General features: G+C 41.4%; 1 protein-coding gene and 1 long non-coding RNA gene across 4 annotated transcripts in view; one reads left to right on the top strand and one right to left on the bottom strand.

The window, feature by feature from the left end:
• Nucleotides 1–3,010: 3,010 nt before the first annotated feature.
• Nucleotides 3,011–3,723, bottom strand: LOC127536834 (uncharacterized). The gene is made up of 2 exons (XR_007946035.1): nucleotides 3,515–3,723; nucleotides 3,011–3,431 (listed from the first exon to the last, which is right to left on the bottom strand). It is a non-coding gene; the product is annotated as an uncharacterized LOC127536834 (long non-coding RNA).
• A 2,013-nt stretch (nucleotides 3,724–5,736) lies between these two features.
• sgsm2 (small G protein signaling modulator 2) overlaps nucleotides 5,737–14,016 on the top strand; it is a 137,378-nt gene continuing 129,098 nt past the window's right edge. For 2 of the 3 annotated variants that reach the window (XM_022201022.2, XM_051958147.1), the window contains exon 1: nucleotides 5,737–6,008. In XM_022201022.2, coding sequence (XP_022056714.1) covers nucleotides 5,949–6,008 — 60 coding nt within the window. In that variant the 5' untranslated portion in view covers nucleotides 5,737–5,948. The remainder of the gene's footprint in view (nucleotides 6,009–14,016) is intronic. The other variant, XM_022201023.2, reaches the window with a different exon arrangement.

Genomic DNA, 14,016 nt, shown 5'->3' with positions numbered 1-14,016 from the left:
TTTTCCTTGCCATTGTCGCCTTAGGGCTCGCTCTGGGGTTCAGGCATATGGGTTCTGTAAAGCGTCTTGAGACAATCTGTAATTGGCGCTATATAAATAAAACTGAATTGAATTGAAGAATGGTGGAGCATCTCCAGAAATCTGTGGACATCGAAATTGTCCATGCGAGGGAGGATTCAGTATGTCATCAAAAATAAAGATGGACATGTGAAGTATTCAAAATGATCTCAATCTCAGTAATGCAAGGTGTACTGACTCTTATTTCATCAAGTTCCGACTGCGGGGGCTGTATTTTAAGTACAGTAAATCTAAGGCTAAGTTTTGGCGGTGCATGTTTCATGTCTGGTGCTTCTCTGGACATGTTTTGATTGATTGATTGATTGATTGATTGTGTGTTTGAATCTGAATCAGGATCCAAAGATGATGTGTGCCTGAGCTGTTGATAGCGTCCTCCATTAACTGTTATCTGTCAGATTGAGAAGGCTACTGGTTGTTTCACATGAGAGGAATGTGTTTGTTCCTGATCCGATGAGGATCACTCATGATGATGAAGGTGATATTTCACTGTATGTATCTCCTCTGATGAAGAGGATGTGGAGGTAGGAGCTTCTTGTAGGGTGAGTAGTCCTCCACTCTTTCATGGTGGAGTGACTGATGATGAGAGTGATGTTGGGGACACTGAAGTTGTTTTCCTTGAGGGTGTGTTTGAGGAGGAGACTGATGAAGAGGAGGAGGATGACTGTAATGCCTGGTCTGAAGGTGAGGTTCTGGGTTTGTCTAGTGATGATTCTGAAGAAGATGGTGATGTAGCCCAGAGATGACTAATGACCTGTCAATGACGTCCTCTGCCTTCACCCTGAGTCAGATGGGATAGACCTTAGCCCCCCTATCTACAGTGGATAAAGCGATGGATGGATGGATGGATGGATGGATGGATGGATGGGGTGGTGATGGTAAGAAAGAGTGACAGTGAAGACAAGTTTGGTGAGATTAGGTCCGGTAATGTTGATGGTAAGAGAATAATGTGGTCACAGTGTGCTTCCTCTCTGGCAGCAGGTTCTGATAACTGATAAATTCCAGTTCAAATAATGAATCTTCAAATTGACTTTATTTAAGAAACAAGACTACAGAACTACAAATAGAAAATATGGCCAGAACAAAGTAAACTACACAAAAATAATGTTAGTGTTGTACTAGATATTACTCAAGATCTTCATTGAAAGCCCTGAAGTGAGGGGACTGCAGGCTGCTGTTGGACTGGGATGGTTCCCGCTTGATCTATGTCCTGGCTTAACAGTCTTTGCTAAGGTACCCCGTCTGTGTTCTTGGTAGCTGCTTGGGAAGAAAGGTTCATCTACTGTATCTACACTCCCCTCCCACAGTACTGGAACATTGAGGCCAATTCCTTTGTCTTTCTGTAGAGTGAAAACATTTAGGTTTGACGTCAAACGATGAATGTGAGACAAGAGATCTTATTTCCAGGAATCTACATCTGGATCTGATACACAACTTAGAAGATAGTACCTTTTGTTTGAACCCACTCATTTTTCATGTGAGCAAAAGCATTGGAACATGTGACTGACAGGTGTGTCTTGTTGTCCTGGGGCCTATTTCACGAAGCAGGTTTTACAAACTCTGAGTTTCTTCCACAACTCTGAGTTGATCTACTCTGAGATAGAAAACTCTGAGTTTTCGGTTTCACAACGGCTGATTTGAGTTGGGTTAATCAACTCGGAGTAGTTTGACCCGGAGTTACGCGCGTGCGCCGCAAGTCTGAAAAGACAGCATGAATGGAACCCCGATTCGACGAGTCACCATGGAAACGGGGAAGCGAAAGGCTGCGTTTTTGAACTGGAAGTTTTTAACGCGCTCATACGGTGAGTTTGAAGACGTTTTTAGAAAGAAGTGCAACACCGCTGCAGCTGCAAAAGAGAGAGAGACGGCGTAGAGAACACTGCTGCCCGGATCAATTCGTAAGTTTAAATGTAGTCCTTTGTAATCGTAATAATATTACAGAGAATAACTGTCTGAATGGCAGCCTAGTAAGTTATTTCATTTAGGGGAAATCCCGACGGGGCAGCAGCTTAAGATGAAATATAAAAACATTGTTCAAACAGGTCAGACCTCGGCATTATTTCATGGAGGTACTTCATGTTGATCATGTTTTACATTGTAAAGTAGCCTAAATATTAAGTGGCTGTTTGACTGTGCAGTTGTTTTATCCACACATAGCCTAAATGTCTGCATCCATATCATGTCCTGCTAAATAATTGAGCCTATTTAAACTAACACAGACTTCTGCTCAGCCAACAGAAAGAAAGCAGATGCCTATAAAACGGTGGTATAAAATGTCATGGATGCGCATATATATATATATATATATATATATATATATATATATATATATATATATATATATATATACACCTTGTAATTGTAAGTAGGCAACACTCCAAAGATTTATCCAAATGGTACTTTAAGTTTACTGAAACTTGTCACTGATCTAGGATGAAGAGGATGAAACTGTGTCTACTGCCTTTACAGAGGGGGATCCAGAAAGGCATATAGAGGTATGTTACTGATAGTTCTCTTCTCATTCAGATTTTGGGTGGAATATAGAGTGTGACATTTAGCCTACACTGAAGTATTGCACATTCTCATCCTTTTAACAGAGCATGGCTGGACAGCAGCAGGATGATTCCTCAGCTTCCACTGCACAGACTGACACAGTGAGATGGATGTTCAGGAAACACCAGAGGTTCATTCTGTGGAATTCATGTGCAACTGTATAATTTAATGTCCTCTATGTATTCCCAGTTATCAGTAAAACGGATTTACAAACTGCATTTGCTGAGAAAAATCCCAAAAACAGATTAGGAGGGCAGATCTGGAAATTGAAATACTGGAGCACAAGTTAGAGGTGGGTGATGGTCACAGGTGAATTATGTTAACTATTGGAACATGAACTGAACTATCTGTTTTATTTGTAGGAAATAAAGAAGACCAAATGAAATGTGTATCATGTCTTTATTTGCTGTGGTGGTGATGATGGTGACTTAAACTCTAAAGTGATTATTGCATACGGTGTCTCTGACTGCTCTGCTGTCCTGGATAGCTGCAGGTGGATGGGCTCATCATCTGGGTCTTCAGTTTGTAGGGCAGGGTGTTGCTCTCCTCTAATAGTGGTAATATTATGAAGAACAACACATGCCACAGTAATATCACAGGCCCTCTCAGGGGTCACTCTGAGGAGACGTAAGTGCTGGAAACGGGCTTTCAGCAGGCCTATGGTCATCTTCACCCAGGCCCTGGTCCTGCAGTGAGCCCGGTTGAAGTTCTGTTGGGGGCCTAGTTCAGGGTCAGGGTATGAGGTCATCAGCCTGGGTTGGAATGGTAACCCCTGTCACCCAGCAGAAGGCCATCAAACTCTCCTGTAATGTATAGTGGATACATCAGAGTATATTAAAGGAGGGAGACAAGATAATTCTATTGTGAAAATCTTTAGGCTGCGGACCATGCTGCAGTCTGTTGCTCAGGTTAGACTCTCCATAAATCCTGGAGTCATGAACAGACCCAGACCACGTGGCCTCCACATTAGAAATGATGTATGCAGCATCACATATGATCTGAACAGTGCAGAGAATGACAGATGTTGAAGTATGATGCAGTCTTCAACATTTAGAAACAGTAGTCAGTCTACCTGTAGCCTACCTGCACATTTATGCTGTGAATGGACTTCCTGTTCATAATGCGAGGGAGCTGTGATGGGGAAGTATGTGCATCTATGCAGCCAATCACACAGAAAACTTTTCTGACTGTCCTGCATACAGTTGTCTTACTGTAGTGCTCTGCATCTCTGACATCATATAAAAACTTTCACTTGAAAAGAACCGCAGCGCAACACACAATATCTGCTGGATGTGAGAGCATGACTGGTTGGTAATGTAAATGTAAGGACGGATTAGGTTGTTTATGTAGATTATGGACTTGAAACGATTACGAAACGGTACCGCTCAAAGCGATAATTGTCCGGAAATGCGAGAACATTTATGCGCGGTCTGATAACAATCTACCGACGAATATTTAATTATCTGTGCAGTAATGCTGCTCCTTTATCCACCGGATCGTTAATAAAAGCTGTTCTACGCCAAAACTCGCTCGCTTACTGACTGAATGAATGAGGAAATGAAACAGCGTGTGTGGCTGAAAGTGGGTGGAGACGGAGAGAAACTCGAGGTTTTCTCAGATAAACCTGCTGGCGAGCAGGTTAGAGTCATAGAGTCTGTTACTGCGGTAACTGACCGAGAGTTTAAGTTACCCCTCTTTGTGAAACAGGCTCGAGTTACCCCACATTCCCTGGTTAGAGGTACCTCGCTTCATGAAACGGAAAACTCTGAGTTTCCCTCATTTCAGGGTTAACAAACTCAGAGTTTTCACTAAACCTGCTTCGTGAAACAGGCCCCTGGTGTGTCCTATTACATGGATTATTCAAACAATAAATATCGTTCAGTGTCTACGTTCAGTTTCAGAGTTGGGTTTTGCCTGTGGAGACTGCATCTATAGTTAGAGGTGGAACCAACATGAAAACCAGAGAGCTGTCCATGGGTGAAAAACAAGTGATTGTGATGCTGAGAGAAGATGGGAAATCAATCAGTCATTCCACAAACATTGACCAAAGACAGGACAACTATTTGGAATGTCATGAAGAAGAAAGAGACCACTGGTGTACTAAGTAACAGACATCCAACAGGTAGACCAAGGAAAACAGCAGCAACTGATGACAGAAACATTGTGAAAGCTGTAAAGAAAGAACCTAAAACAACTGTTAGTGATGTCAGCAACAACCTCCAGAGGGCAGGGATGAAGACACCACAATCTACTGTTCACAGAAGACTTCCTGAAGAAAAGTACAGAGGCTACACCAGAAGATCAAACCACTAATTAGCAAGAAGAAGAGGAAGGCCAGGCTGGAATTTGGAAGTTTTCAGGACTGATGAGACAAAGCTGAGCCTTTACCAAATTGATAGAAAGGCTAAAGTTTGGAGAAAGGATCTGCTCATGATCCCAAACCTACAGGCTCATCTGTGAAACACAGTGGAGATAATGTGAAAAAAGTGCAGTATTTGCTCTATATTGGAACTATTCACGTCCACTGGAAGCAGCTTAACCCAGTGCTGGCTGCAGGTGCATGCTCAGCCCACATGGAGGCACAAGCAGGAGGTTAGATGACAGGGTATATACAGACTAAGGTCCCCACAGAGGAGGGTCCTCTGGATCACGTTGCTGTGACGTCATTTATTTTGCAGCAAGCCAACCTGGCAGCAGCTCTGACAATGGTCAGCATGTGCTTCACAGAGCTCTATTTATAGAAGCCTTTCTGGTCAGCTGCAGCCTCTCCTTGTGTGCAGTGCAACTGTGCTCAGCTTATGAATGAAGCCATTTAAAAAAACAAACAAACCTGTATTTACAGAGCTCATTACACGTTCTCTTCAGTGGAACTAAAGGTGTAGATATACACCTGAGTGAATTATTAGCAGCAAACAATGTGCAATCCAAACCACTATTTTCATACTTCTCATACAGCAGATCATCCCTCCTCTGCTGTAACTCTTTCCTGGCAAAGACAGGAGCAAGGAGCAAGGAGGTGCTAAAAATAACCCGGGCTCCACAGGTTGGTGTGCGGGATGCTGGAGGCTGCAGGTCGGGGCGGGCGGGGCGGATGCTGGAGCCTGGAGCTCCGCTGATGATCTCCATTGATCAGGACCGAGGAAGGCGGATCCTCTGACGTCGCCGTCAAGCTGCTCGGCTGCGTCAGCTGAGCCAACGAAGAAGGAAACGAGGAATAAAAGGGAGAGAGGTTCGGAAAGGCCGGGGAGAACGGACCCAGAGAGTCGGGGAGACAGACCTGTTGTCGAGCACACTGCGGACAGACAGACGGACGGACGGACATGGAGGGCAGCACGGAGGAAGAGTACAAGGAGAAATTATTATGGAACGTCAAACGAGAGGTAGACTGCTGTTACACGGCCCGCCGAGATTCACACTTACATCTTTGCTGTTATATTTTCTGACATCATTCGCTCCTGAATAGCGCCAGAAGACTTGGAAGTGTTGCATTTATGTTTGGCGTGTTTTCTGGTGGGCATGTTGCCGTGTGTCCATGTTCTGTGGGGCTAATTATCAGTTTTCTAACGTATGTTTTAAGTTCAATCAAACTGACGCTAAATAAATACACCTAGCTAAGCTGCACCTTATTTTACACTTGTAACGTTAGCATGGCTCTTTTTTTCCACACACCGCATGTTACAGGAAAAAGCAAAGAAATATACATTATTATGACTATTTGGACTTAAAACATTCCCGAGTTAAACGTTTTTTCTTTTTTTTCTTTTTTTTTTTTTTACAATAGCTTGTCTCTTAAAATACTGCAGCATTATATTCCTGTCAAGTTGAGGTAAAAACAGAAACCTTTAGGAATACAAATTACTAATAAATTATTATATGAACTTGTATCATTACCAAGATAAATATTCAGTTTTTATTAAACCAGCAGGTCTGATTTTGGGTCCACACCTTCATTTTTCATTTTTTATAGGAAAAAAAGAGAAAAAAACCCACTTATTTTAATTATTATAACCTAAGCATGACTGTTGTCTTTGTTCGTACTCGACTTTTGAAATATCTGACTACCATTATTCTAATTAGGATAACATTATATTTGCACATAATGCAAATTATTATTATTTTGACTTACACCATGTGTGTTCTTTATATTGACTGTGTAGAAACTGCTATATTACTATTCTTTAAAGTACTTACATTAAATTTAAATCACGTATGTTTTACCTTAAATGTGTTTGGATCATCATGTGCAGGAAATCTGCATCATATGCTTTACAAGTGGACTATAAAACTAGAGTTTGTCATAAGAGCCAAGCGTCCATTAATTAGCGAGCGCTGCAGGCAGAAAGCCTGAAGTGAACCCTTCTGTCTGAAGTGTTACAGCATCCTTTCTGCACAGGTCTTCTAGCTGTCTGTCTGTAGCAGCAGGGCTAACATCCACAGCTCAAACAGCGCTACGGGCTTTTTGTTCCCGGTGATGAATGTCTCACATCTCTCCAGCGAGGACTAAATCATTACTCCTTTAACCTCTCTGCCCACTCCCGTCACAATCCTCATGCTGTTTTCGGCAGATGCTACAACTAGATAGATTTTCCTGCAGCTGAAATGTCAGTGGAAACTGAAAGCAGCTGATTGTCTGACTGAATGTGGCAAGGTGTGGCTCACTGCCTATACCTTAGTCTGAGTAAGTGTAAATGTGAACATGGAGTTCCTGTTGTTACAACGGAGAGGAAGGTCAAGCTAAAAATATCAAGGCAAAAATCTATATGCTAGTCAAATGGGGGAAAAAGGCATGTCATAATGAGCGTTTTCTATGTTGGGTGAGACAAAAAGCATCACATTTATCAAATGATACGTCATTAGCTGTCTGTCACTGATTCACTGGAAGCTCAGAAAGGACTTCATTTCAGGTTTGGGCATGAATGATATCAGATGCATTTAGTAAAGCTTGAGGTTTAATGAATTGATGCCACTGCAGCTGATGTGAAGAAAAAAATCTGTCTTCTGACAGTAGACGCAAAGATTTAAATACATGTCAACATTTGCCCATAAAGGCAAGAAAAGTGCTGCTGTAATTACTGCTAGAGATGGTTTTAGAAGGCAAAAGTCAGTATGTACTGCTCTGCCAGTCATACATGTTTAAGCTAGTATCTTGTGTTCCTTGCTGGTTTTTGTCTACGTCTTCCTCTTGACATTTTTTAGTAATATTGTTGTTTTGTGTGTGTGTGTGTGTGTGTGTGTTTTTAATGGATGCACCTACTGTTGGTTCCTTTGAATGTTTATCGAGCTTGGGAAACATGCACAAAGGGAGTGCTGGACATCTTATATAGTCGACAAATGATGCTCAAAGGCAAGCAACCTGTTGGCAGGAATTTAGTTTTGATTGTTCATATCAAGGCTGATTTCTAACAAGGATCCAGTATGAACTTGGCAGACACCAATAAAATAATTCCATGTTTGTATACTATAAATTTCCAGTTGTTTGTAATGTGTCAGTTGTTACCTTGAGATGCTCAGTGCCATCCTTTAGATTAAAAAAAGGTTTAGAAGTGAAAGCAACGTGAAATGGAAAAAAATGTTAATCAGCACAGAAGACAGACCAGTCAGAGGCAAAACGAGCGCCAGAATTACACAAGTCCAAACATTCTTTTAGGGACTCCTTAATACGATTATCGTATTAAGGAATCGTTTGGCACCGGAATCGATAAGCAGAACCGGAATCAGAATCGGATTCATGAAAAACCTAACGATACCCATCCCTACAGTCTTTAGACTAGTTTTGCCATGGCTACAGTGAACTGAAATGTACGTGTGTTGTTCAGAGAGCAGCAGCTGCAACACGGTGCTTCCACTGTAATTAATGAAATTGGCTACACCAGGCGTGAGAGCAGCATGCGAGTAGTAAATGGTAAATGGTTGTATTTATATACCGCTTTTATCCAAAGCGCTTTACATGATACATCACATTCACCCATTCACACACTGATGGCGGAAGCTGCCATGCAAGGCGCTAACCACGACCCACCAGGAGCAATTAGGGGTTAGGTGTCTGGCTCAGGGACACCTAACCCATGAGCACAACGGGCCGAGGGATCGAACCGCAACCCTCCGGTTGTGAGACGGCCACTCTACCCACTGAGCCCCTAGTAGTGCGTATGAGCCTCGGAAATCCACCACGCAAACAGAGAAAAAGGCCAGTCTTCTGTTTCTTTTTTGTGCAAGATGTGTTCTGCCCTTTTACATAGAAATGGGTACATTGAAATTCAAGTACCGGTGTCCATGAAATTACAGCTTTGTATCAAAGAGGCTCTTGATTACCATGTTGGCATTTATTAGCTTACAGTTGCTTAGTAGCTTTATCCCTTACGGGGTTTACTGTAGTATGTAGACGTCAGCTTACCAATGTTACACAGACTTGTTTCAAAATGCGGAAACTTCACAGCTCTGCCCTGGCTCTGAAAAACTCTGAATTTAAGACATATTCAAGTAAAACACCCACTACACTAAGGCAAGGCACAGAAAGTTTATTCGTATCGCACGATTCAAACACTAAACAATTCAAGGTGCTTTACGATGGCAAAGAAATGCATCTCAGAACTTTAAAATTATTCAGAAAGATGATTTAAAAGTAGACAATAAGGCATTAAAATAATAGGAAGAAAACATAAAAGTGCAGTGAAAGTCAAGAGAACAGACTGAGCTTCTAGGAGAAAGCTGCAGTAAATAATGTGGTTTTTAGGCCTGATTTAAAAGAGCTGACAGTTTGAGCAGACTTCAGGTGTTCAGGAAGTTTGTTCCACAGGTGAGGGGCATCAAAGCTGAATGCTGCTTCACTAGTTTTGTTCTGATTCTGGGAGCACACAGTCAACCTGTCCCTGATGACCCGAGGGCTCTGGATGCTTCATATGGAGATGATAAGTCCAGGATGTATTTTAGTCCAAGAACATTCAGTGCTCTGTAGACCAGGAGTCAGATTTTGAACTCTGTCCTTCTACTGACAGGAAGCAAGTGCAGTAATTTGAGGACCGGTGTTACAAGACATGCTGTTGGGTGTTTCAGCTAAGACAAATCTCAGAACATCCAAGAGAAAATGGGAAGTCTATGTCCAACTCCCTTCCAGACTGAGAGTAGACCTTATACCGACAAAATCAAGACAGGTCAGAGTCAAAACAACCTCAAAGCCGATACAAGTCAGAGTCAAATCGCTCATAATAATGTGTCAGATTACACGCAAGAATGAGATGAGCCACTCTCAAAGCACCCACGAGACAGAGACATGTCTGGGATAATAGAAAACAATGTCTCAGTCTTTCAATCCATGTTACTTAAGGGACCAAACCATAGAATTTGCTTGAAATATTTACTGTGGCAGGGCTTTTGAGCATTTCTAATGACGCTCCCATCATTCATTGGAGTTTAACATTTAGGTATTTAAAGCAGCTTAAACTAAAATTTATGTTAATTTTCAGTTTTATGTACAAAATCTGCTTAGTGCCCACTAATGTGCAGTGACTCAGCTTGAATATCTAGGCTAAATACTTGTCTGTCCTTCCCCAGCCGTTCCACAGTCACCCACAGGTTTGGGTCTTAAATAATTGAATCATCACAACGTCGGTAAGGCTCAAAATAGCTTCAGATCTCAGATTGTCTGCAGGCGGCTGGGATCTGTGGCTCCTCAGCATAGACCATTGGGGGAAATAAGGAGGGACATTGCGTTCTTGGGTCACTGGGCCGTTGGAAGCTGTGTGTTGATGCTTCGAGCTGCATCTTCAAACACACACCCAGTCATGACGTGAGCTGCACTAGCATCAATTCTTAATGTTTCCCGGTTGTAAGCATTTAAAGAAAGCCGCTTTGTTTGTCAACAAAATGATTTGTGCAAGCCTTCAGAAGCTTTGTGTTTAACACAGCAAGTTGTATCTAAATTTTCAGTACTGTTGGTAGTCATTTGTACCGATATTTTCCCATTTTTTTCCCACACATTTCTCTCCATATTCTGTTGTGTTAATAAGGCCAGAGTGAGAGCTTTGTTCGCAGTGTTGGTGAATCTGCTTTTTTTCATATAGAATGCAGTGTTTATGATGTAGTGAATATAGTCAATGTCTTTTCCCCCTTTTTCTCATTGGGGGACACGGATATGTGACTGTCTCGTGTAAATCAGATGAGCCCTAAACCTACATTTCTCATTTAGGTTTAAACTGACTCCAATATGCTGTAGCATGAAGGAACTGCTGTTTAAGAACCATATTGATCTGTTTTTGCAAGTGTATTATGTTGTCCAAAAATGCAACAGTTTGCCCATTTTTTTGGAGAGTTCTTACATTCTGTGTGTATTCAGTCTAAAAATCCACGGTATGATTAGACTACAGTTCATCCGTGAGGCACTAGTCAATGCCTTTTGACAATTTTAAGCATTTTAAATTGAACCAAGAGAGCATTCTTTAAACAAAGCTGGCTGGCTCTGGGTTTAGAGCTCCCTGTCTCTTTAAGCAGTCCTCAGCTGTCTCTCTATTGCTTGGCAACTGAAAGCTTTAGCAGCTCCCGAAGAAGTTAAATTGCATCAGTTGGCGATTAATATCACAGCAGTGAGACAGCTCTGTCAGGTGGTCTGTTGTGCTGAAATAGAAAGTGCCTCTGTGCATTCACCTGTTACCACAATCCTTTTGTTTTTGTGTTATGTACAAAGGTGTTGTGTTAAGGAGTTGGCCTCAGCAGGAGTCCATGCCCAGGTGAAAGGGCTTCTGTCCCTAAGACTATTCTGATGTAGATATTGTAGCCAGCCAGACAGCATCTCTTCATGGAGTCATAAGGCTTATTCCATTGCAAAACACCAAATATTCAGGAAGGTGGTTGCAGCACCATCTTCAATTTTACTGTGGGTGCTGGTGGTGGACGGTCATGATAAAAAAGCTTTGTGTGCAAAATTACAGGCTTATACTCCCAATAATTTTTGAGTTATGGCATTTTCAAATTTTAATAATTTAGGCCAAAATGCCCTCACAATGAACTTTGCATGGCTATAGTAAGAGGATAGATGAGTTTCTGTGCAAATCTGCAGATCTCTACCACCTGTGCTACATTGACTTCAGGGTCCTTGAAAATTAGGCACTTTTCATGGGGAGCAATGTTCAGCAGTCCATATCTCTCTAAACAATGTGCTTTGAGGGCTCCCCCTGTATAAGTTATAAGCCAGTCTGGTCTAGAGCAATACTATATGGTGCTAAGACATTAATCTGGAAGATTTCTAGTATTTTTAACTCCCTTAACCCTACTCGCGAGTGGTTTTTACAAATAATTTATACATTTTGGGCAAGCCACCCTGCTCTGTAGAGACTTCTCCTGAGTGTGTGTGTTGTTTCTCAGACATCACCAACATGTAGGGAGCTTGGAGAAAAAAATTCAAGTCTCTGTGATACCCAGAAGCAGAGATATAAGCATTTTCAAACCTAAAAATTCCAGGTGAGGATTGTGAGGAGGGCATTTTGGCCTTCATTAATTAAATTTGAAAATGTCATAACTCAAAAACTACTGGGAGTAGATGCCTGTAATTTTGCACATAAAGTTTTTTTTTTATCATGATCTCCCACCACTATCTTCCAAAGCCAAATTGAAAATGGTGCTGCAACCCACATCTGTGAATTCAGACGGAATTGGTCATAAGTCAAAATAAAGAGTGTTTTAGAGAGAACCTTTCTATCACAGCAAAAAAATTGATTATTGCTATTTAAAGACACAAGCATGAAAGTAGTCTGTGGTCCATTTTTAGGATGTTTCTGTTTTACTCATACCTCTTTTCTTTTCTGTATTGCAAAATTTATTGAACAAAGTGTTTTCCGGAGCCTCAGCCATTTCGACTTTAATGCACTACAATTGAGTTGTCATGCTTGGGGTCTAAAATAGGGGGTTGTGAAAGAAGCATATTGTCACTGCAAAGGTGCTGTGCTTTTATGAGGTGTCAATGCAGAAAGCTCTATGACAAATGTGATAATGACAAATGATTGAGAGTGCATGGAGCACTCTGATCATACTGTCAGAGCTACGGTGTGTCGGACTGAATAGCAGAATGCAACGATAGAATACCTGAAATTCACTCTTTCGCTTTAGAATGGTCATAGAAAGGTGACTGGGAAGAAGAAGAGCATGATGTAAATATACACTGACAATCAGGTTTAGCTAAGCACGTCATTGCTCTTTGTGGAATGACTCCAAACTAATAGGAAAATAATCCATCCACAGGATCATAATGGTGCAGGCTTTGGCAATGGCTGTATTTAAACACTGAGCGGCCATTACATTAAAACCACTGACAGGTCAATTGATTTTGTTTCAAAGCAGTGTTTGTTTATGACCAAGGTAGTGTTTTGCTACGCCACAAAATCTGCTCTGAAACAGCTCAAAGAACACAACAAAGCAAAGTGCTGACCCAAACTCTAAATTATCCAGATCCCAGATTGATTAGGCATCCCTAAAGATGTGATGGAACAAGACCCACCCCACAACCCACTGGCCCCAAAGAACCTGTGGCCAGTGTCCTTGTCCAGACTTCACAGGACACTCCCAGAGAGAACAAGTCAGAGCTGTTTTAGCAGTGAGAGGAAAGTACACAATATTAGGCAAGTGGTTTTCATGTTGTGGTGGATCAGTGTACATCAACATATACAATAGTGGGCCATCGCATAGGCTAAAATTTTAATAACCAGATCATTCGACAACCAGGTAACATAGCTGTTAGAGTGCTGACCACATCACGCTGTAAAATATGTTCCACCTACTACATTTTTACACACAATGTTGCACTTTTACATACAAAAAGTGACAAAGCAGTTGAAGAAAGAAAAGGAGCTTGACAGTGAGTTTTGGCACACCTGGTTAAATTTTTGAAACATGAGGCCATGATTTGTGTCTAATTTGTTTCAGAAAGTTAGACGAATTGTCAAAAACTGTAGTGATGCAAATGTTAAATTTGATGTAGGGTTGGGTCTCAATTGCAGGCTCCATTTTAAATCTTGTCTCCTTGATTAAGTTCCACTATAACTAATCTTTTTTTCAGTCTCCTCTTTGTCTTATTTTACTGTCGACCAAAAAAAGATTGAAAAAAACAAGTAACATCAACAGTTGACAGTTACTTTCACTGGTTAAAAACATCTGGAAATATCCGCTGTGGCCAGTTTAATTTAATTTGGTAGTACCTGCAGAGACACTTTTGTTATTGCTTTATGTGCTTTTCTCAACCTGCTGTCTTTGTTTTGCCAAAGACTGTACTGAACAGCCACACCAGTCCCTTGTCAATAGCTATATGGAAACCCTGAAACCATGCTGACCCACTGTGGAAAATGTATATTCCTTTTGAATTTGAACTGACACTGAGACTCTCTTTTAATGTGATATACTGGA

The sequence above is a fragment of the Acanthochromis polyacanthus genome, chromosome 13 (genome assembly GCF_021347895.1).
Source record: "Acanthochromis polyacanthus isolate Apoly-LR-REF ecotype Palm Island chromosome 13, KAUST_Apoly_ChrSc, whole genome shotgun sequence".
In the NCBI taxonomy this organism is placed as follows: Eukaryota; Metazoa; Chordata; class Actinopteri; family Pomacentridae; genus Acanthochromis; species Acanthochromis polyacanthus.
The sequence above is the reverse complement of the archived record's forward strand: the minus strand, read 5'-3'. Positions and strand labels throughout refer to the sequence as shown.